Source organism: Sander vitreus, chromosome 18, assembly GCF_031162955.1.
Source record: "Sander vitreus isolate 19-12246 chromosome 18, sanVit1, whole genome shotgun sequence".
In the NCBI taxonomy this organism is placed as follows: Eukaryota; Metazoa; Chordata; class Actinopteri; order Perciformes; family Percidae; genus Sander; species Sander vitreus.
Window position 1 is genome coordinate 12,755,967 of NC_135872.1, and position 21,608 is coordinate 12,777,574.

The 21,608-nt window shown below is 40.9% G+C and overlaps 1 protein-coding gene across 6 annotated transcripts in view; it reads left to right on the forward strand.

The window, feature by feature from the left end:
- Nucleotides 1-21,608, forward strand: part of utrn (utrophin) — a 190,892-nt gene that overhangs the window by 98,414 nt on the left and 70,870 nt on the right. For 5 of the 6 annotated variants that reach the window (XM_078274047.1, XM_078274048.1, XM_078274046.1 and 2 more), the window contains 2 exons: nucleotides 18,903-19,075; nucleotides 20,611-20,767. In XM_078274047.1, the coding sequence (XP_078130173.1) occupies nucleotides 18,903-19,075; nucleotides 20,611-20,767 (330 nt within the window). Of the gene's footprint in view, nucleotides 1-12,343; nucleotides 13,725-18,902; nucleotides 19,076-20,610; nucleotides 20,768-21,608 lie in introns of those variants that run through there. The other variant, XM_078274052.1, reaches the window with a different exon arrangement.

A 21,608-nucleotide genomic window follows, 5' to 3' on the forward strand; every position in this document is an offset into this window, starting at 1 on the left:
GGGTGTATGACTTGTGATTAAAAGGCCTGTAACTTCAGAACAGATTTATGTAACACCATCAATCTTTGTGTGCTTATACACAGAAGAGGCAAATCCTCTATAATTGGCCCTGTCAAACACTGTGTGGCCCCTAGAGAGCTCATTTACAACCTGTCAGTTTTTCTTAAATTTGACACTGCACTCTGGTTCAAAACTGTCCTTTCAGTAATGGCTACAAATATGTGCTGATTGGGCATATGCTGCTGCAGAAATCATCCAAAAGAAGTGGGTAGAATGGAATTAATTGTTTATCTCATGGCTCATTTTATGTATAATCATGAAAATATGTGCACCTCCTAATGTTAAACTGTGTGACTATCCACTTGATAATTAGAATAACTATATAAAAAACACTCCATGGCCACATCCAGGTCTATAATTTCTTTATTTAAAATCTTTTATTTACATTTTATTTTTGAACTTTGAGCTCCTCTCTTCTATCCTTTGTTGTTCCACAAACAGTTTTTACAAGTGGAAATGTACTGGATTTTGGAAACCCTAAGAATGCCACTGCCAGGATTTTAACAATGGCTGTGAAGACGCCCATATAACACATGACAGCTGATATTGTTCCAGAATAGATGCATTTTGCATCACAGCTTTTCATTTAAATGAAAAAATGGCTGTTGAATGTATTCAACAGCTATTCATTTGAATAATTTAGCTGTTGAATGTATTCATGCTTCCATTCTGATCTGACATCTGTGCTTCTGTGTGTATTGATACCCTTGCTTGTCCTCGATTGACCCTGTCCCCATGGGAAAGAAAATGATTGAGTTTTATCATGAAAACTGATAACAGCCACTGTCCCATCACTACATGACATGAAAGCTGTGTGTGTGTTGTGTGTGTGTGTGTGTGTGTGTGTGTGTGTGTACACACTTTGTAGGTGTTATGTCATTGAAAGGAATGATGGCAGCACACACAATAGTGTATTCTGTAACTTCAGTTCAAAGAGCAGCAGAGATAAACAACTTTAAATTTACATTTCCCCAAAACGTCGTCACATCAACATGCCACACCAAGAGACAACCTTTCGAACCCATTAGAAGATAACGTTTACGTAAACCTATAGTGCGGCAGATTGTCTGGCTTTATAGGCATGATGCCTGTCTACAGTATATGACTATACAACTTTCACATTGATATTTACTGTTATGTCCCACTGAGTTAATGGGCTCTAAAAACTGATTGGTTGTCAGATTAATGATACCCTGTCTATCTCTTTTTTGGGACTTAGCCCTAAGCGCCCCTTAATGACCTAGGCCACATCACTGACTTGTCTTCTCATCTTCTTGATTAGAGTACGTAGGCGGTTACATTTTTGGGGGGCATCAGGCAGGATACCAAACTAATGTAGGAGTTATTCTAGCCCAGTGAATCTGATTTACTTCTGACAGAATACGTCTCATTAGTAGCAGGACCAAGTTGTGTATGCAGTCAAGTGTAGCTAATTAGTTTGATGAATAATTGCTGGAATTTAATGTTAAGAGTTTTGTGAAGTGATAAAGCTCATCAACTGCAGACAGATATATCTGCATGAAATCTACATTTCATAGCATCTGGATCACCCTGTACCTCAGACAAAAGGAGTTTAAAGTACTCTGATCTGTGAAGGAGTGCTGATGCATTATTATACAAAGATATTTACTTAATAGAACATGCCTCAGCAATTGGCCAACTAGCTTTGAAAAATGTTTGTGTTGCGAGCTCAGTAAAACTGCTGAATGCTGTAAGTGACAGCATAGCCCTGAGGCTGCTGGTGTTGTTGGTCGACTCCTCTAACGAACTCTAGTAGAGGTATTCATGCTGAAAAGTGAAAATCGTTCTTTCAAGTGGTCCTGATTCCTCCTCTGGAGGGAGTAGTAGTACAGGCAAGTTTGGATTGGAGTGTGCTGTCCTGACTTCATGGTTTACAATTATAGAGCTGGATCTGATCCCTGTAGAGAAACCTGAAAATGCAATGAAGAATGTTTGTAAACTGGTGTTATTCCCCCATGTTCTGTTGGTGTGAAAGTCAACAGGGAACAACCAAGATCTGTGTAGTGAGAATGGAGAAAATGGGCAAAGATGATTCATTTAAGGATTTTTTTTGGTTATGGTGACAACTAAAGAACATTGCTTTTGTCACTGATGAAAATGATACAGTTATCGTTGGAGATGAAAAGCTTTGAGAGAGAAACCATAGCGACCGCAGGGGACACACTCTCCTGAAAATAAGGTTTCTTATTTTCACCTAATTCCCAGTGGAGTGAAAAAGGCACCTCAGTGCTCATCCATAGGAAGAAAATTGAGCTCAGGAGTCCACATCATGTGCTAAGGGAGCATCTTCAGGGAGTGCTGTACCGTAATGATATTCATCAAAACTGGTAATGGTTTCACAGTGGGAGGCTGAATATGGAACTCCAGTCATGTACATGACAATTGAAGCATTTTAGACAAGGGCAAAAAAATGCGCTCCTGCTGAGACAACACTGAGTCAAATCTATTCCAAATCTGACGGGTGCACTGGATATCAGGGTGCTGTAGATTACACGCCATGAAATGAGTAAATTCACTCAACAATAGCGGCTTCAAAATGGTTGACCGAAATAGCAGCATGCAGTGGATGTTAAGACAGAGAGAGAGATATGAAAAGGGAAGTTAAGGGAAGCGGAGGATAGGAAAGAGAGAAGGACAAATAAAGAGATAAACTCCAACCTGAGTCATGCATGAGTGATGGCTGAAGTAATTTAGCTCAGCACAACAGAAAACACTGTGATGCTATAGGCCTAGATGGCTCTGCTACAGTAAACATTCCAGGAAGTAATAAGCCAAACGTCAGCCAGTTGTTGTGGTGGTAGTAGCGAGGGGATGTGGGGGGGGGTTGCTCAGAGGAAGGGCAACCTGTGGAGGTTAGATAGCTCACTCACCTTCCCTGAGCAATAAACTAACTGGGAGGAGGATAAGAGAGTTAAAAAAAAAAAAAGATGAGTGGGATGAAATAGAGGTGCTGAAAGCGAGAGATAGAGGAGGAGGAGGGAGAGGGGAGGAAAGAGGAGTTGGAGTTAACAGGAGCAGTGGAGGAAGACGAATATGACTAAGAGAAGGGATGAAAAGTTTATATGAGGGGTAGGGTGGAGAAGCAGGGGTGTGGAGGAAGCACATAGGCTGGATAACCATAGACCGCACTGCAATATAAAGAACTCGTCATACACTTACGCGCCTACTGTGTCAGTGTCATCACTGACTCCTCACTGTCTCGTATCCTCAACACAGCTATTCCAAACTCTCTTGTGTATTCACTGAACACCGCCGTAACACATAGTATCAGATACTTATGTATTCTACCCATCATCTCAGCTCACATTTTATTTGACATTGACTCCGAGCCCAACAGGGATGTGTTAGCTGCTTTCTTATAGACATCTTTTTAGTTTCTGCAGTCTCCAGTCCTCACCTCTGTCAGGCCAGAGGAGTTTGTTTTGAATTGTTTGCGCAATCAAGTCTCCTCACTGATTCTTCCTCCTCTTGACCCTTCTTTCACCTTTCATCAAAACTTGTCCTGTTGAATCCCTCCTCTTTGTCATCTGTGTGTCTTTTTAAAAGTAGTTTTTTAAAAGCTATTTTTGGGGGATTTATTTTGTTGCCTCTATTAGACTCAGCTCAAGAGGGGGAACAACAAAAGTCCCCCAGCCAGACTCAAACTGGGGATGCTGCAGTTCACGGTCAGTGCCTTAAACCCAGGGACGGACTGACAATCTGTGCGTTCGGGAAAAGTCCAGAACGGCCGTCCAACCAACCGACGGCCGTCGGCACAAAAAACATCTAATAAAGCGATATTAACAGCCAACAGCAGGGGGCGCTAATACGATTACTTATATGCTACGTGTAAAAACTGAGGAAGAAGAGTAAGCCTACTAGTCTGGCTATCACCAGACACTAGTAGAAAACGTAAGGAGAAAGGTGGATGGGAAAAATTCAAAGAAAAGAGGGCCAAATCTCTCGAGACTGATGCAGCAGCAGTAATGTTGTAGTCCTTGTCGACCAAAGCAGCACTGCATCACTTAGCCAGAGTGTAGAGGACCAAATGGAAGCTGGGCCTGAGCATCCACAGCCTGGTCATGATGAGGGACAGACAGCAGAGTTAATTTCACATCAGCAAGAGGTACTGGTAAGTGCCAGGAGCAGGACACATTATAATAGGCTGCCTTTATCCCTATCTTAGCGAATTGCATAGTCAGCTATCAACATGGGTGTGTGCATCATGATTATGAAAATGATCGTGCCATTTAGTGCTGTCAAACTTAATGTGTTTAATAATTTCTGTTAATTTGAGACATTAAACGTGTTAGAAATTAGCCGTGGGTTGACCGAGATTTCACTTTGTTGTATATGCGAGGTTGTAGTGAGCTCACTTTTACTGCTAGGAAGAAGACTATGGTATTGAATTAAATGGGAAAATATCAGGCATGCATTGCTACCACTCTAAACGTGCTAACAAACAGGGAAGGGGGCTAAATTATTTTACCAAATCTAACCAAAAGTTTAACCAAAAAATCCTAGCTTGCACTTTCTGTCTGTCTTCCATCAGAGTGCAGTTTTTTTTTTTGGTTCATGTACAGCAAGTAGCCTACTTTATCTCTGAAAGTGTTGTCAGTAATACTTTGTACTGTTTTATAATTATAAGTTTGTGTAATTTGGGGTTTCTGTAGCCAGTGACATTTCATTATTTGTATTTTATTTTCAATGCAATGTTTTTATTTGAAGGCTGAGGCTTCGTTAATAAACGCAACCCCAATTATGATAATTGGTTTTGAGATGTTATTTGCTGTGAGTACCTTGTCTGATAGGCTACAGTATTGTGGCATAGTATCAGGACATCCTGGCTAGTGTCTGTCGCGCACGGCTAGGGGCGAATGGCCGGATGATGGCCTATTATTTAGCCCCAGTCCGTCCCTGCTTAAACCCTTAGACCACCAGGGCCCCCCAAACGTTCTTTGTTAAAGCATTTTTGAAAATGTTCTCTAATAGTAGTAACATTTACATAGACCTATTTTCTGAGTTTTATAAATCTTTGAATAGAGCTTTTGGTCTCTAGAAACATCACAGCTGTGTTGTACTGTAACAGCGTAGCGGTTGGCGTTTGGAAACTCCAGGGTCTTATCGTTCCCCCTGAACCGCGGCACTGTTGTGAGTCCCACCCAGTGGTTCCTCCCAGAGGGGCCGGGCAGGAATTCTGTCTGTGTGATTTTTGGTTCATGGAAATGTGATTCATCTGTCATAAAATCTGTGCCGTTTTCTCTGCATGCTGTTTGAGTGGTTGATTGTAGTGACATGGTATTCTTCATTAAATAGAGACTGACACAGCATGGAGTGGAATGTTCGTTGTGGTCATCGATCCAAACAATGTTCAATTAACAGGAACCGTATTATATATAGATTTTTAACTGTAATGAAGCTCTAATTTGTATCCAGATGTCATCTCATATGATCGATAGAGCATTTATTTCATCTTCCGACTTGGACCGTGTGAACTCAATAAAAACACCAGATCTAAACAGCATGTCTCCAACTTCAATAGGCAATGGTTAACAATATGTGAAGAGGGGGTCAGTTTTTCCGAGCTCACAGTATCCAGGGTTTTCTTTTCATATTTGTATCTAGGAATGTTTTTTTTTAACTTTTTTTCAGTTGTCTGCTTGAAGGCAAAGATAAGGTTTTGAAGAGGGGGAAATACGGGGCAGAATTAATATTTATCATGCAAATGTATCAGGAAACGTTCTTTCTTTTCTTTAGAAACCATAGTGAGTTGATATAGGGAGTATATTAAAGAGGATGTGTGGGTGGTAGTGGTGATGTTGATGAATATGTGAGCTTACAGGAAAGTATATGATTACCAGGTGGATTTTGGGGCTGTTATCAGAAACTTCAGTGGAATGTTTTTTTTTTTGGTGGAGGTGGGGGGCAGAGAGATTTGAATAAACCCGTTCCCGTTTTTCTGATCTCAAAACAAACAATTAAAATAGAAGCAGAAAAATAACCTCATAATACCGGCTTGCCTTTTTAACTAAATGCTTCACCTTCTGCACATTTGTCTTTACTGTTGCTTTCCTGAGGGTATGACACTATCTGTTCTTTTACTGATATTGCTGTCTTTCTAACTTTTTCTTCATTACTTTTTTTCCCCTTCATTCACTTAAGCATATACTAATTCATCATCATCTCCATTCATTGCTCTCATCTTGTCTGCTGCTCCAGGCCTCCTGCAATAGTATGATGACAGTCATTTTCTTTCTTTTCCATCTGTGTGTTTGGGTTAAATTTTCAGATATATTCAGAGAGTTTATTGCACCACATATTGTTAATGCTTTTCTATCATCACTTATATTTTTTTCATCTTTCCACTCCAACTGGGAGGTCTCAGTTATGAGAGTCCATTATTTTGACATCCACTCCATAACTCCTCTGTGTTTTTATTTTTCACACCGTGGTCTTCTACAGCGGGAAACAGCACTTTGTTAGCGCAACCGTCTAATTGGTGCAGTCACCTAACCTTTCGAGGGCCCGTTCGTCCCCACCAAACGCAGCAGGTGCCGGGCTCATGGGACAATTGTACTCCTATCTCTGCCCGTTGTGGAGACGACAGCAGCTTTAGAAGTGATCACATCACAGAGACTTGTTTTTTCTTTTCTCTCCTGTGGTGTACTGCGGCTACGTGCTGACAGACCACCCACCACGGTCAGGTCTTCAGGTCCCATGAGGCAGAGCACTTGAAATAGTTGTGAGGAGTGGAGAGAAAGTGAAAGAGATGCCCTACAGGAGGAAAGCAGCGATAAAAGGAAAGAGGGCGGGGCAGAAGTCTTTGAACACTCGTGAAGAGCAGGATGATAATGGCCCTCAGCAAGCCTCTGGTTTTAAAATCCAGTCAATTCAGCAAGTTGATTTTCCTCAAAATAAATGACTGGAAATCCATTGCTTAAAAAGGTCCGTTATCCTGGGATTCATTATTTCCTGACATATTCAAGACCTCAGGTTCAGCGTTGAACTGTTAAAGTTTTAATCCTTAAGATTCTTATGAAATCAAACCTTGTTTCATCCGTTAATGGCTCGCATTTTTTCAGCAATAAGCATTCAATGTATTTACATTGCAATTACCTCTGTATATAATAGTTTTAATTGTTTCCTGACTTCATGTATTTGATCCAGCGTGACTGGTTGTAATTTTATCTAATTGATATCTGCCTTAATGTTTACTTTTCATTTAACCGAGAGCTATATTAATTTAACACAGTGAAACCCAGCGTGGCTTTTATTGTTAAGCAGAAACAGGAAATGCAAGGTATTTGTTAGTGCCGACCGCTGACACTGTCTTATACACACACAACCCCAAAGCCTCTGTGTTCATGTCTTGCACAAGGATTAGCTTCTAAGAGCCTCTGTTTGTACCGTAATCTTACGGTCATCTCCCAAGAGTCTTGTAGACACACAAAAAAACACAAAAGGCCCACCAGAATCAATAGCTGATTATTGGACCAGAGCACACAGCGCTTCTAATCAATTTCAATTTCCCTGTTCAGGAGCTTACATATGAATACAGGATGTAATTTTTCTTGCTTACGATTACAAGGATGTGACTCAGGGTCCATTATTGGATCCCTGGAATAAATTATTAATGATATGCGTGACCATTTACTACAGTTGTCTTTCTCTAAGGGCAGCTTTGTCACACCACATGGAGGTCAGCTGTCAATTGAGTGGCATACAGTGTCTTTCTAATGGGCACATTAACAATTTGCAGACTCAGGGACATGCTTTATTGCTTTGCCTCTGCTGTTCACAATGTGCTCATTTCCATTACACTTTACTCTTTTTTTGTTTTTGTTTTTTAAATGAAATTATCGCGATTTTGATCTGGAGTTGTGTGGACATACAGACTAGATTAGTAAATCCTTCACTCAAGTCATGTGGACAGGCTTTGTCAGATACAGGTACGTCATCCTGGATCTCTATGAGCACTGAGATCTGAGACTGCAACATGAAGAGAATAAGTTGCTTGAAATACTTTAGTCTTGTCAGCTGGCATATACATATACTCTATATATAAGGTATATGTACATGTGGTCCAGAATAGGTAGGCCTATGTCAGATGATTCTTTTCCTGGTAGACACAGGATATGAAACAAATGCAGATGACGCAAACATGCTACTGTACAGCACCATTTTGTCAATGCTGTTTCATCTACCAAACTATTATATAATTAATATTTAAACTAGGGCTGTGCAATGAATCAAAATTGTAATCGCGATTACAATTTCGGCTCACAAAAACTGTAGTTGAGAAAAAAGATTATTTTGCACATTACGTTTTGCAAGTTAACTCTTATTTTGTCTTGTGCTCTGAATGGGAAAAAAAGAATTTCAAACAGGAAAAGTATAAAGGGAAATGTCACAGTTCAAAGTGTTTTAACTGTTTCACTGTTTTAACTGTTTAAGTTCAATAATTGCAACATCTTTCCAAAAGACAAGGGGCAATCATGTTAAATAATCGTGATTTCAATATTGACCAAAACTAATCGTGATTATAATTTTTTCCATAATCAAGCAGCCCTAATTTCAACTGGGAGCTGCACTAACCTTGTGTTGACAAAAGCAGAGCGCCTGCAGGACGTAACGGCTGAAGCTACATTAGCCTATTACAGTATACAAAATCAGGGCCATAATCTTCACAGAAGGGTGCTTCCCTTCTAACAGGAAGAGGAGTGTCAGTGATAACCTGGGGCACAGGATGTGACTTCATTGGATGTGGCCTATTTGTGAGAATTATAGTGGAATGCTACATTGATTTTTGACTCTGTACATTGCAGAGTAAGGAAGTCTGGATTAGATGGGATTGAATGAATCTTAAGTGATCTGACTGGGGAATAGCCTCTGAGCTATACCATGGTAGATAGGTTTGCTCTTGTGTATCTGTGTTAATATGGCCACGTTTGTGTTTGTGATCCAGTGATATGGTTGCCCAACTTTATTTGGACGGTATAGCCTCTGCTCCCTCCTGATATCATCTGGGACAGCAAAACTGTTTTGCCTCTGCCTCCTTTCTTTCAGCAGCTACTCTTTGAGTCTTTCACATTTTCCTCTTCTCTTTATTTTTTGTTTAAGCCAAAGTGGTTTATAGTGAGACAAGGTGAGCTGCATTTGTTTGAGGATTTGATCAAATACATTTTAGATTCAGTATTCTTGCTCGTCTTTTAGTTGTTTCTTTTGTCCAAATTGTTCTCTTTGAGTAGCGTCTCTTCTGCTTTGACTTCTCTTAGTGGAAGAAAAAAATGCTTATCTTTATATGCAATTGGCCAGGATGAGTAAGAAAGTAGAAAATGACTGACACGATTTAACAGCTTTTGCAGCTTTATGAACTACTTATTTTAATCCTGGTACACTGAAGTTATTTTAAACTGCACAACATAGTTGCATTTTATATTACACAAATATGTCTCTACTTAAAACAGCAATAAATAATTTTCTGCCACTTAAAAGCAGGAAGTCGATCTGTAAGCACAACATTGACATATTATATATATATATATATATATACACCTTATTACAGTAAGTTGTTGTGTGCAAACAGTTTCCTATTTACATCTGGAGTCATTTTTCTGTCCAATATTTACTGTCCTTTTAGCTCTGTTTTTCTCCACCAACCAACCAAATATCTGGCTCATTAATCGCTAAATGATCCATTATGTTCACCAGTTAGTCGCTAACTTGCTGTTTGGTGCTAGGCAGGTAGCGTGCAGCACGTTTATCAAGAACTTATTTTTTAACTGAAAACTGCTGCCTGCTGTGATTGGAATGAGGTTGATAAGAGCAGTGAGACGGAAAACAAGAAAGTGGTGGGCGATAAAACCTAAATAATGAGCTAAAAGATCCTGAAACACTCCATAATTCTCTGTGGCTTTGTCGCTGAGTGACACCTTTCACAGTACACATAGCCATTTGATCTGTTGTCATTGTATGAATATTGATTTGTGCAGCTTTAAAGGTTGAAATAAAAAGCACCTGTCTGTCAGAGTCAAAGGCCACTGCAGACAGAAAAGTAGAGCATCCAAAGCCATGATGGAGAGGACAGAGAGAACAGGTTTGACAGTTGACCTGTACATAATCTTACGCTCATCTTTGAAAAAAATGTCCCTTCACTCTGGGTAATTCTGATTTTACACTATGTAAATCTTTCAATTTCTAATGAAATACCTCAACCTTTTCTTCCCTCTCAATCCTTTATAGGAATTATAGGCAGATGTACCCCAAAAAATCTCATTCTGGAGTCTCTCTTCTCTTTTATTTTTATTTTCTTCTCTCTTTCTCTCTGACGTCTTTCCATTTTCTGTCTGTCTCTTTTGACTCTCCATCATACACTTTTATCATTTATTTTTCACGTTTATTTCCTGTCCTCCTCTTTTTATACGTGTTAAGGCAGCTACGCCGGCCTTTGGACAGTCTGGCGAGGTCCGTGACTCGAGTCTGTCGTCGGTTGGAGGAGCTGTCTGCCTTCATTTTAGCCGACCTGACATGCGCAGTCAGAGACGGGGCAGTCGGGACTCACCCGGAAATGGCAAGCGGGATGACCGTGACTAGAGCCTCTCAAAATCTGACGAAAATCTTTTAAACTGACCTCTGTCGATCTGAAATGAAGACAGATTCAGCAACTGCATGGCCTATTTCTCGCTTAAAATGTTTTCAGAAACATGTTTCGGTGAACTATTTTAGTACAATATGAGATCGTATTCTGAATGAGTCGCCAGTAATGGCCGGTTGAAAGCGTCTCGTCGCTTTGATGTGTTCTGAGGCACTTTTTTGACCAACTCGGGGAGACTGATCAGTCCAACTGCCTTTTCTGCCAACGGTCGGCCGTCTGGTTGGTCTGTAACAGCCTTTACTCCGTGGTTCTTGTCATCGCTGCCTCTCTTTTCTCAATCAGTCAACTTTTCTCTCCTCTCCTCTTTTTGCCTGAGGGACTGGAAGTATTACATTCTTACCCCTGTAATGGTACTAATCGCTTAGTTTAGTAGCCCAACATTTACCCCCACGTCTCCTGCCTTGAGCACCATATGTGTGTTTGCATCTTAATAAATGCCTGTTTTTGTGAATGAGTTGCTTGCACAAAGTTTAATTATCAAATACATGTACCCTAACATGTTTCACAAAAAGGTTGTTTGATCTCTTTTTTCCCTCTTTAATCTCATCCTCCAATCATTGTTGAATCTGTTATGCTTGTCAAATGTGTCAATTTCCACCATTTAATATCAAATCCTTCGCTGTAGAACCCTCAAATAGTATATATTTGTCGGCATACATCCAAAAATGCTGTTTAAGGGCCTCGAGTATGCAATGTTTTTAATTAGCTAAGTGCACTTCAAAGTCTTTCTGTTATGAATATGCAACGTTGTATTGTATAACTTTTTTTTTTTTTCTCACTTGACAGCCATCTGTCTGTGTCTTTGATGCACACCACATGTCTTCCCTGCTGTTCAAAATGCCAACACACACACACTCACACAGTCACACAAACACTTCCACATACAGGCTTAATGTATGGAATGCATTTTAATGTAATACTTGCATCTCTTTAACATAGACCTCTGCCGCGACCCAAGCCTCTCCAAACATGTTATTTATAGACTCATTTAAAGCATTTGGCCTTTGTACTACCTTTGCAGTCTTCTGCAGGGTGATGGTATTCAAATTATGGGACCTGAACTGTAACAGGCTTCAGTAGTTCTCGGAGTTGAACAGCTCTTTGAAAAAAAAAAAGAGCTATCAAGGAGAGGTTTTGCACATTGACTAGTGTATCTGCCCTGTCCTGACACCCAGCCACTCCATAATTCTAAACTCTCATTGCTTTCTTTTAATTCTTTAAAAAAAGCAGCCATGGTTTTGTCACCCCTAAGCTAGACAGGTAGAACATTCTACTGTTCACTTTCTTAATTTTTAACCGTCCCAACACAGTTTTTCTTTTTATTCCTCTGTTTCTGTCATCTTACACTGTGCCCACTTTCTCACATTCATCACTTCCATCTTTTAGCCATTCTTTCTTTTGAAAACTAATCCTTATTTTACTACACAATTTTATGTGAAGTTCTCTTTTCTCCTCTCTCCTCTCTCTGCCATGCTCTCTGCCCATACAGGCCTCAGGAAGTGGGTGTGTAGTGTGTCGAGTTAGTTTAGAGGAGAGAGAGCGAGGTAGAGAGAGGAGGGGAAAGGGAGGATACTGATCAAAATAATAAACAGCTGTGTGAAAGAGTGGGGTGAGTGGCCAGAGAGAACGAGAGCAACAGAGGAAGAGGAGAGAGGGATGTGGACACCAGCCTGGGTGTTTGTGTGACCCCCGAACGGCACAAAAAAGCCAAAGAAGAAACGTAACTTTTTAAGAAGTTTTCTCAGCCCAGGGGGGGGGGGGGGGGGGGAGAACAAACAGAATGACAAACGCATCAATCTCTCCTCCTTCTCACGACGCAAAGAGAAGATAATCGACAGACGTTCGACTCAAAGAGGCCAGCGAGTCAAACTCCCTACCCAGGATCGCAACGCTGAGTCTTGAGGCAGCTCCCTGCGAACACGTGGCTCCAGAAAGAGAAGAAGGCATTCTTTGACTAAGTGACCCAGTCATGGCAGTGATTAGGAGGGTGTGATAGAGCGAGACCAGACCGGGGCTGGAGTCCCGATAGGGGGGGGGTAGTAAGACAGACACTGAGGTGACTCTGTCTCTTTGAGCCTGTTTTCTCAGGGGAACGACAAGGTAACGATGTGCATCTTTGTGCTGCTGGATCTACTCTTGAAGTGTGTAGAGTTGTGTGACTGGAAGGAATAGAGTGCTTTTTATCAGAGTAATTGAGAGCAAACGCTCCCGCCCTGCCCTGGGTTGGACTGCCGGACATCGTGTAAACAGCTTCCTTCATGCCCAGAGGGGAAGTGAAGGAAGGATAGCATATCAAAGTTAAAGGAGAGAGCCAGAGCTGTCCTCAGCCATTCAAAGGTTTACATCAGCCGGCCCGTCCCTCAAGACACAAACCGTTATCTACACTTTGCAGACCTCCACCCAAGATTTGTTGGATTTCTGTCATGGTTTTAGTGCCACATAACTGGCCAGAGGAACTCAGCTGTCAGCCTCCAGCCTCTCTACCTCTACCTTGTCAAACCTCCAGTGGCACCAATCGTCCCATTAATCCTAGTCCCAGCTCTGAACCATGACTGCAGGGTAGCGGTCACCCCCCTTTCTCAGCTTGGCTGCCTTTCCCAAGAGGATGCTACGAACATGTGGCGGGAGTGGGCGAGCACACACCCCGCCATGCATGCACAAATGCTGCCGAGGAGTGTGTGAAGTGTGTATATTGCCTGTTTTGGGACTGCACCCCCAATTTGACCCTCTTGCATTTAAAGTATCCGGATTTCTCTGTGGTTGGATTCAAGTTTGTTCGTACTTTGGATTTAGTATTGATCCGAGCCCTGAACTTGAAGGTACTGTTTTGACCGTAACCACTGGAGCCTACAGTACCTAGAGTACCTGTGCTGACTCCTTGCCGACCTTCCACCTGTATGACAGTAGAGAACATGTAGGCACTGGAGGGAGCAGGAGGAGTCTGTGCACACACTCCAACATGATTGGCTTGAACTTCAGCTTGCAGGAGCTGCTCAGAAAGCTTGAACAGGTATATATCTACTGATTTTAGGATGCATTTTTGATGAGAGCTTGCCTGCTGTGATTGGAATGAGGTTGATAAGGCTTTTGAGTGCAGTCTTTGAAACACTATGAATACAAACACCATCACCGTTCATTCTCGATCTCCCCTTGTGTTTGTAGTTGTCAACCTAATGTAGTGAGCTTTATGAGGTCTGAGTAGTCATTATCGGACTCATTAAAAGGAATAATCGGTTCTGGCCTGTTTTAATAGTTATTAGAGAGCGCTACCATGCAGAGAGAGAATTAGTATAGAATGAGACCCAGAATTAGGCCCAATTTGTCAATGTAAACCTTTACAGTCATTGTGTTATTAAAGGCTAAAAACAAAAATGGCTTCACGTAAGTAAGGGCCATTGTATTTTGGACACAATTATCATGAAAAGGACCGTGTATTTGTGTGTATTTTACTTAAGCCACAGCTTAACTGTGTGTTTAATGCTTTATCCTTCATGAATTTCTAAGTAGCAGTTGTAACTTCAGTTACCATTGGAGAGTTTGTCACATCCTGTATGCGCTCTAACCAGCCCACAGCCAACAAATCTTTATCACTCATTACAGTGTGCATGAGATTCAAAACCCATTGATCTTTCTGCTGCCTAACACACACACACACACACACACACACACACACACACACACACACACACACACACACACACACACACACAGACAAAAAGACAAACAGACAGAGTCAGTAGCTGATTTGCTTTCATAAATGCAGAGATGTTTCCACTGTCTTATGTATCTTCACAATTAGCCTAAAGGTTTGCTTGCTTGTGTGTGAGTGTTGTGTGCATGTAGGTGTCTGGAAGTTAAAGAGCTACATTTGAGATGCTTTGCCAGGACTGAAAACCCCATAGTGAGTTAATTTCTCTCAACAATACCCATAAATTAAAACATGGAACAGTGGCAGAAAATAGGTTTTTGTTGCTGATACTGTGACCTGTGGCACACAAATGTTTTTTTTGTAGTGTTTGTGTATGTGAGTGTTAAAGCGCAAGAGACAGAAAGTGATCCATCAGCACAGTTAAGCGCCCCAGGATACATATTGACAAACATTAACCAGTGGCTCAAAGTAGTCTTTCAGTAGGTAAAAGGAAATTAAAATGGAGCTTTGTAAATGGATATGTGTCTCTGTATGCCCACACAGTTGTGTGTGGGTGTGGGCTTTTGGTGTTTTAAGCCCCCAACATTGCCTTGCAGGCAGCACAGCAATGGTTATGTTTAGGGTTAAGGTTAGGGTTAGCTGCCTGGAATACGTTGGAGGTTTAAAACACCATTAAGTGTGGAAAGTAAAGACATTAAAGGGGTTCAAATGGGACGTGAAGTACATAAGCTTTTTCGGTACGCTGATGACATTCTTTTGATTACAAGTAACCCAAACACAGCAGTATCCAGGATCTCTTCCATTATTGACGCATTTTCAGAGATCTCTGGCTACACAATTAACTGGGCTAAGTCAGAGGCCATGCCTATCTCTAAAATATGTCCTCCGGACATTAGGAAATCATGGCAGTACAAGTGGATGCCAGCAAGCCTGACATATTTAGGGATCAAATTGACACCAGGATTGGACAAGGTGATGCAATCTAACATTTCTCCGGTTATTCAGGCTATTCAGCCTCTTTTACAAAACGGGGCTAAATTGAATATATCTTTGTTAGGTAGGATTAACTTAAATATAAATCAAGATGATCATCTCCCCTAAAATCCAATATATTCTGTACATGCTTCCATTAAGTTTTCCCCCTAGCCTCTTGAAACTATACAATACTGTCGTGGAGAGTTATATATGGGCAGGCAAAAAACCAAGCTTTAACCGATCAAAATGATATGCGGCCAAAGAAAGTGGAGGCTTATCATTGTCTAAAATAGAGTGGTATCATTATGCCTTTTCACTCTCCCAGTTAGCTAAGATAAATAATTCGCAGGAGCAGATGCCTTCCTGGGTTAAAATAGAAGAGGAACTGGTGGCTCCAACCTCCCTTGAGGCGTTTCTTACTCAGATGGGAAGACCGGTACCCTTTAAGGACCCAGTTTTGACCTTCGTACAGGAAACCTGGATGAGTGCCCATCAACATATAAAATGTAGCCCGCATCTTACCTCTAAATCTTCTATTTGGTATAACAAAAAAATATTAATTGGCAAAAAATCTATTATGTGGGAGAAATGGGCAAAAGCTGGAATAAACTTGCTTTGTTACTTGCTTAGCGAAAATGGATTGAGGTCATCTGATGAAATTAAGCAAGAATATAACCTTACACAAGAGGACTTTTGGAAATTCCTACAAATTGGGCACTGCATTAAAGCTACTCGGGGGGGAGAACCCTGACCCCGTGACCAGGATTCAGGAGTTATTCCAGGTAACTAAATATAAAAAATGTGGAGCCTCTAAATTTTATGAGATTTTCAGGGAGGCTCGTCCACCCTACATGGAAGGGTTGAGACTGTGCTGGGAGAAAGATGTGGGTGAACAGATCTCAGCTGATAGATGGATGAAGTTGGTTGCGTCCTGGCATAACTGTTCTCGTGTTGCACAATCTCAGCTTATTCAGTACAAATTACTTAACAGAAACCACTGGACCCCCAGTAAAATGGCCAAACTAAAACTTAAGGACAGTTACACGTGTTGGAGGTGTGAGAAGGAAGTGGGTACTCTGGTACACATGTTGTATTCTTGTGAAAAAAAATGCACATTTGTGGGATAGGGTTGTTACCCTCTTGAATGATCTATTCGGATTACAACTCACCAAGACCCCAGCTCTGTGTATTCTGGGTCTGCTGCCAGACAATAACACTCTGACCGAAAGACAAAGACTTTGGATACGTCTGGCTACTACAACAGGATGTAGAATAATTCTGAGGCACTGGAAGTCATCTACTCTGTGCTGTTTTAGGGAATGGACTGAACAAATGACAAGAATGGCTACATATGAGCGAGTCACTTACAGAGTAATGGGGAGAGAGGATATCTTTTTTCAAGTCTGGGGCTCCTTCCTGATGGCAATAGAGGGGTTGTCTGTCTGAATATAAGGCACTGGTTCTGATCCAATCCAATATAGCGTTTGACTGGTAGAATAATGTAATGTAATGTAAGGCACATGATGTTGTTGTTTTTTTCTTTTTTCTTTTGTTCTTTCTGTATTCTTAAACCGGGACAGTGGATGATATAGATGTCTTGTTAGTTGTGATGGTGACATAGGTTTTACTGTTTTTAAATATTAATAAAAAAAACAAAAAACACCATTAAGCGTGTGTGTGTGTGTGTGTGTGTGTGTGTGTGTGTGTGGCCAGTATTGCTACTAGTGGAAGTAGAAGTGCTTAAGAAAAAGAAAAGGGAAGCACTTGGATAATGACTTGAAACATGGCCAACTGGCTTAGTGACAGAATGACTCTGTTTTTCACTCTTTGTCTGTTCATCTGTCTCTTTTTCTGTATGTCTGTCTGTCTTTCTCTCTCTATCTCTCTTTCTATCTCTTTCTTCATATGCCTGTCTGTCAGCCTCTCTCTCTCTCTCTCTCTCTCTCTCTCTCTCTCTCTCTACTATGACCTTTAAAAGGCATTTGATTTGTGTCAAAAAGCCAGCGGGTGATTATCCTTGCAGATCACAGAGGAGTGATTTGCTTTAGCCTTTGTGAAATGGCCAGTGGCATTCAGAAAATTGCAGCACTTTTCCACAGATGACTGTGGTAATTGATAGTTGTTTTGTGTGTAGTCTGGTTTTACTGTAGCTGGACTGTATTTGTCCACCAAAACACACAGTTCAGAGGTGTGGTCACCTAACATACATCCACAGTGTGTCTCCCACGTGTTGTACCATATTCTTAATCCTGTGCTGTTGTGGTTTTAGGTGTGTGTGTATGTATGTAATGTTTTTCTTTATAGTATTTTTTCATTAGTGTATATGATCTACATTAGTATGTAGCTATTTGTCACATGTGTGTGATTTGGCTGGTGATGAACAGCCATTTTTTTCAGGCACATTGGGAACACACTGTATCCATTAAACAAACGTCCTTCACTTAATCTACCGATTTGTGAAAGCTGAGAACACTAACGGTTGATAATCTGTTTTCGTAATTGTAATTTTTTTTTTTATATTGCAGAAACTAAAAGAACAGTGCAGCAACATTCATTTCATTTTCCTAGATAAGGCAGTTTTACACTAATTGTAAAATGAAAAGGTTGATTGCATACAGTGATTTCCAATCTGTAATGCAATAATGAGGAGGATACATAGGCAACGACTGCAGGCACCGTAGAGAGGTCATTTTACACACAATGACCAAAATATATTTCTTGTTACTATACCGTTGTAGGTTATAGGTCTCATGACACTTCTCTTATCTACACTCATTTTGTCCCATTTGTAAATCTGTCTCTGCGCTGCAGGCAGTGTTACACTTAATCCATATGGGAGGGAGAGAGAGAGAGAGAGAGAGAGAGTTTACACATCTAAAAATAAAATATTTGACAGGATCCTCTGCTTGCGTCATATCCCCTTGTGGTTCCACCCTTACACACTAATGCTCACACATAACCCTTTGAGATGTGGTTGTGTAATAGAGCTGCCTTGTTAATGACACACACATACACACACACATGGAAAAATATTACTTTGTCACAGTATTGAATGTAGTGGGCTCCTGCAGCCGCACCAACATAATCACAGTATTTTGGAATAGCACTGCAATACACTAGTATTGCATACTGTATCCCAGCATAAAATTAGCAAAGCTTGCTTTGGTGTTGCCCTGGTACAACCTAATGCAGCATTAGTATGAAGGCAGATATTACCTTGGGACTTGCTTCTGGTTGGTGTGGGCCTTCGAAATCAGTTAAAGGGTGGAAGTTAAAATCGTATTAGTCAAAGAGTCAATAAGTACCTCAAGGACATGTCATAACAATTTAAACTTCTCTGCCTTCTGGAAATTTTGCGTGCAGTACACTGTGGACTCCCTCAAGACTAGTCCTTGAGACAAAATCCAACATTATTTTCATTTCATAATCAGCTGTGACAGCCTAGAACACGTGATGTGATGTTATGAATTTGCTTTACTGCTGCCCTTGACTGTAAATTTGCTCAGACGCTTCCCTGAAAAAGTGTTCACCTGTGACAATTCTTCTTTGTGTGTGTATTTGTAGGACATCCAGGCTGAGATCGATGCCCACAATGACATCTACAAGAGTGTGGACGGGAACAAGTCGAAGATGGTCAAGGCACTGGGCAGCTCAGATGAAGCTGTGTTCCTCCAACACAGACTGGATGACATGAACCAACGCTGGAGTGACCTGAAGGCCAAATCAGCCAACATCCGGTCAGTAAAGCATCATCCAATACTTACAAATAAAAAATGCTTGTTTGCTCTAGTGTTTGTTCTCATGTAGCTCAAATTGCAGTGTTCTGCTCTTTTGCTGCTCCAAATCTGTAAAGACAAACATTTTACCTCTCAGTTCACTATTTGAATTATCCAGTGAATCGCACATTGCAGAAGTGAGTTTCTAAGCGTAATTCCCATGTATTAAATTAGAAAACAGAATAACAGAAAAGACAGCTCATGAGCTTAAGTTTGCAAACACTGAATCCCAAATGAAACGCCAAGCACTCAATCTCTAAGAAGCCAGAAATATTTAAGATTTTTCTCTACTCTAAAGTACATTAAGCACAAATCAATAGAAAGACTTAGTAATGGCCACTGTACCCTGCTAACTCACCAATACACTTTACTTTGCATTTAACTCATAATATATCCCCCTTACTGTTGACTGGGGCATTCACTACTCTCAGCTCATGAAAAGAAAACATAGTCCTGTTCATGATGGAACATGACTCACGTGTCTTGGATTCATGGAAAACCACACGTGACATACAGCATGTTGTGAAATATTAAAATAGGCTGTTGTTTTACAGTAGCTCCTGTTTTCCACGTGTCCATTGTGGAGCACAGGGATGAAACACAGCTCTACCACAGTGGCACATACAGTTCTGAGGAGAAGAGCCAATGCCTCATCAGGCATCAATAAATAAGATTGGCGATGCAGTGGGTGAAGAAAGTAAAGGTGGAAGTGAAGTTGACAGGGCCAGATGGAGATGTTCAAAGACAAAGATGAGGAGGGAGGATTAAGAGAAGCAGCAGAGGAGCACAACAAAGCTTCAGGGGCAGGGGGAAAGGTTGCAGAGGCTGAAGAGAAACCGGAGGGAATAAAAAAAAACGTTGCAGGAAAAGATTCTGCGCTGGAAAGAGTTTGTGGGTCAAGGTCAAGCAGTGCAGACATAATAGGCTGGACTTCTTCCACAGGAAAACAAGCCGGAGAATAATAGACAGTGAGAGATCAGTCTGTGTGGGAGGTGGGGCATCGTGTGTGTTGATTGTATACAGCCCATTATGCCTTAATTGCAGTACATGTGTAATTATGGCTAACTCGACGAGCAGCAATAGGAGGTCTCTGTACACAGCGTTCACATACATTAGAGGAGAGGAGAAAAATAAATCAACACTTATTGAATACATGCTACCACCCACACAATATCAGCCAACTGTGTTCCCTTTTATGAATAACATCTACTGTACTCCAGAAAGGCAGCAACCTCTCTTGAGTGGTCAGCGATTACGTTTTTACAGAGGTTTTTGTAGTAATTTTTTGTTGATTTCACCTTTTTATGTTTTTATAAGCTATAAGCCTTTTATATAATCTGTTTCCTAAAATTTGTAAATATATGTGGCTTTACTTCAGTGCCTCTTAAATAGACTTTTAGTTTGATTTGTCAGTATAAGACTGGATATGCTTCAATAGGGAGTCTGAAAATACATACAGTATAATAATAGTTTCAGCGAATGGTGTATGTTGACAGAGCCCATCTGGAGGCGAGTGCTGAGCGCTGGTCGCGTCTGCTGGGCCTCCTAGAGGAGCTGTGGAGGTGGATCTGCATGAAGGATGAGGAGCTGGCCAAGCAGATGCCCATCGGAGGCGATGTCCCCACCCTGCTGCAACAGCAAAACCACTGCACGGTATGTTCTGTCGCCACAGGCAATGCTCCTGCTACTCTGTACAAGATTGCTCATACCTTGTCCCTCATTGTTTTCTTCTGGTTTCCAAAGAGTTACTTTTTGAGTTTTTCACAGAAGAGCAAGCGTTTCTAGTGGTATTAATCGTGTATTAAAGGCCCTACTTTAATGTGCCATTAGACCTTTCTTAAAGACTCTTTGGGTGCGTACAGACTGTGACATCCTATTCATTTTCTGCTCCTGCTAGGGTGGAGAAGTTTACCATTCTTATTGTAAATGGAGTTTGGTGATCTCACATAATTACCACCCATCTTTAACCTGAGCAGAGTTCTAATTAGCAAGAATAAAACAAAACACCTAAGTGGGTTAGCAGGGCCTTTAAGTCAAAGGCAACTGACTGAGAATCTAAATAAGCATCATGTTGATAACATGACATGTTGCACCAAATGCTTGCTCTTGGGGGGAATTGTTGGGTCTTTGTAAAGAGTGTGGTCTAGACCTACTCTTTCTGTAAAGTGTCCTGAGATAACTTCAGTTATGATTTGACACTATAAATAAAATTGAATTGAATTGAATGACCACCACAGAAGAAGCACAGGCATGATTAATTATTCTAACAATGGCTCCGTTCTAATCAAGTGTCCCAGTAAGCCATGACAGTGTGAGCCAGCACGCACATTACCAGGACCCTGGAATTGAAGCAGTTACATAGAATTAAGCTGTCATTCATTTATTATTTACACATTATTTGCTCTTCTACTGTGACAAGCCAAAGTGTCTTCTGTAAAAACAGCCATTATAAACAGTACATAGTAGTTAGTCTATAATAATTTAGAATCAATCT